At 38.7% G+C, this 2,755-nt stretch overlaps 1 protein-coding gene across 1 annotated transcript; it reads right to left on the bottom strand.

The window, feature by feature from the left end:
* Window positions 1-979: 979 nt before the first annotated feature.
* On the bottom strand, window positions 980-2,528 carry LOC149402402 (zinc finger protein WIP6-like). Its single transcript, XM_089608361.1, has 2 exons — window positions 2,094-2,528; window positions 980-1,420 (listed from the first exon to the last, which is right to left on the bottom strand). Exons 1-2 carry the CDS (start codon window positions 2,526-2,528, stop codon window positions 980-982), a joined length of 876 nt encoding a protein of 291 aa, XP_089464487.1.
* Between the last annotated feature and the right edge of the window lie 227 nt (window positions 2,529-2,755).

Raw genomic sequence — 2,755 nt, 5'->3', positions numbered from 1 at the left:
TAATAGTAGCAGTAGATGTAGACGATATCAAAGGCGTTTTAAGTGGTAGTCGTAGCTCAGACTCGCTCTCACTCACGCGCACCTTTCGTAACCCTAATTTCCTTTTCCTCTCAGAAATACATTAAGACCAGCAAACAGTCTCTCTTTCACTTTCTAAAATCACTGAATTCACTTCATGATTACTACAGTGTTGTGTGTTAGATTTAGTCCTCCATATAATCTAATCACTCACACGAATTTAGAAAGTAAAAGAGTCGGTGCTTTAATCACTTCCACTCTTTCCGACATTAATTGCATGTGTAGAAATAGAACGTTGGCTTTCACTGCACTATTACTAAGCTTTGTCTCAGAATTTCACTGATCGAACTGAAAATCGGACATACACAACACGAGACAAAGTCATGGTTAACTTGAAACTGAACCACCTTAGTACACACACACACACTAAAAAAGAACATTTCTTTGTTTACCCAAGGTCATATATTTATGAAAAACATACTTCAATTAAAAAAAAAAAAACTTTGACATTTCCTATATCAGGGTAAAATCAAGTCAACATAAACCTACAAAAGAGTACTACATCAAAAGAACAACCAACAATGTTACGAAACCTCCTAAACATATACGAGTAGTAAACAATAGTTAATGGACAACAACCAATTTCACCATCGTTTTGTTAACATACATCAAAAAAGTTATCCTCCTATACTAGCGAAAAAAAATACATTAAAGAAATCATACACTTCCTATATCTATGGTAGAACCTAATAGATTGACAATCTCACCATTCAACAATAACACACTTGAATTAACAACGCTCAATATCCCCATCATTGTTGTGAAGAGCATACTTCAAGGAAATCGTCAAACACTTCCTATCCTAGGGAAAAACCTAATGATTAAGATGGATAAAAAGTCACCATCATGCAAGTGTACAAATTAATAAATAGAAAACCTAAGTGATGATATGATCAATCAATCAGTCAATAATCATAGGGCTACAATCAATATCCTCATCGTTGTCATCGTCGTCCTCGCAGGCCTGGACGGAGTGCGGGGCGTGGCCGGGACCAAAGGCGCGGACGTGGTCCTTGAGGGAGCGTTTGTGCTTGAAGTCGGAGCCACAGGAGCAGAACCAGAGGCGGCCGCAGTTCTTCTCGTGGGTGCGCCAGTCACCGCGCACGGCGAAGGGCTTGGCGCACTTGCAGCAGCTGAAGGGCTTGGAGCCGTGCTTGCGCTTGTAGTGGGTCTGAAGGGTGCGGAAGTCCTTTAATGGCCTCGACTTCGGGTGGGCGATGTTGTTCCGGCACCCCTCCGCGCAGCAGTAGCACGGCACCCGTAGCATTGCCGACCCCGGCTTCGTCCCCCTCAGCGACTCCGCTCCCTTCCGGTATTGCGATCCGTGTCCCCACATATGCATCTACACACACACACATACACACAAAACAAATTAGAAGGTTAGATTATGTTTAGTGAAGTTGAAATTCTAAATTGATGAAAGATGTGAGTGAAAGAGATTCCCAATCCGAATGGATACAAATTAATGAAAGCCCTAGTTAGCTTGTGTAATATCTAGAAGTGAAGGAATATATATATATATATATATATATATATATATATATATATATATATATATATATATATATGAGATGAAGAAAAATATTTTAAGGAGATGCCAAATGGAGGATATAATTTTTATTTTTTATTTTTTTATAAATATTTTACTTCAAAGACTTGATCAGGATCTAATTATTTACAGTGTTTGAGTTTTTTGGGGTTAATATTACTGAAAGATATATATGTAGTAAAGAGACCTAATGTGACCAATTAATGGAAGCGTTGGCATGTATAATTTCCGTATTAATGGGATGCAAAATACTAAAAGAAAGAAAAGTTTAAGCAGGTGCCCAAATGGAAGATCTAAGACTTGAGGCTAGGGTTGCAAGCAACAAAATAATAAGGAAGGAATCAACTTTTAGGATTTTGTTTGAAATACCACGATTTTCTTTACATTAATTTGTTTACTCAAAGAACAATAATAATAATAATAATAAACAGCTTATCATAAGAATTTCTGTAGCTCGTTGACTTACCTGCATATTGTTGTACCTATTGAAGGTTTTGTCACAAACGGAGCAAGAGAATTGTGTCGGTCCGACAAGGATTTGCGCCGGCGAGGGAATCCAGTACTGTCCTTCAAAATTGCTGATGTTGCCACATTCGGAGTTTGGAGCGAGAACTTCTCCGGGACTCCTGTTTGGTGGCCCAATACGAAGAGCCACCGTCACAGCCTCGCCATCAGGGGTATTTCTTCTAGTACTCGTTAGGGTTTCATGGCGAATATAGTTTGGAATTGATTTGTCGGTTGATGTGGTGTAACCATGAGAGCTGGGATTGTGTGGACCAGGAGGCCCAAGAGAGAGGAAGATTGAATCTTCATGATCTGATGATTCTTCTAGGAAAAAACGGCTCTCATTTAGGCAAATATTGTAGCACAAGGAAGGAGAAGAAGAAGAAGTGGTTGTCATTATTGTCGTAATAAGTAGTCGCAGAAAGCATTTAGCCATGGTGAGTATATATAAGATGGTATATTCTGTCATATATGACACAGGATTAATAGATAGGCGTAGAGATCGGGGTATAGATACAACACACACCTTGTAGCACTATAATATCAGTTATTGTAGTTTGTGATAACATAATTGGGCTATGTGAAAACCAGGCAGGATATAATAAATGTATTTTTGTTTTAACA

This window comes from Urtica dioica, chromosome 3, assembly GCF_054948205.1.
Source record: "Urtica dioica subsp. dioica isolate 48M chromosome 3, U.dioica_male_clone48M_v1_H2, whole genome shotgun sequence".
In the NCBI taxonomy this organism is placed as follows: domain Eukaryota; kingdom Viridiplantae; phylum Streptophyta; class Magnoliopsida; order Rosales; family Urticaceae; genus Urtica; species Urtica dioica.
The sequence above is the reverse complement of the archived record's forward strand: the minus strand, read 5'-3'. Positions and strand labels throughout refer to the sequence as shown.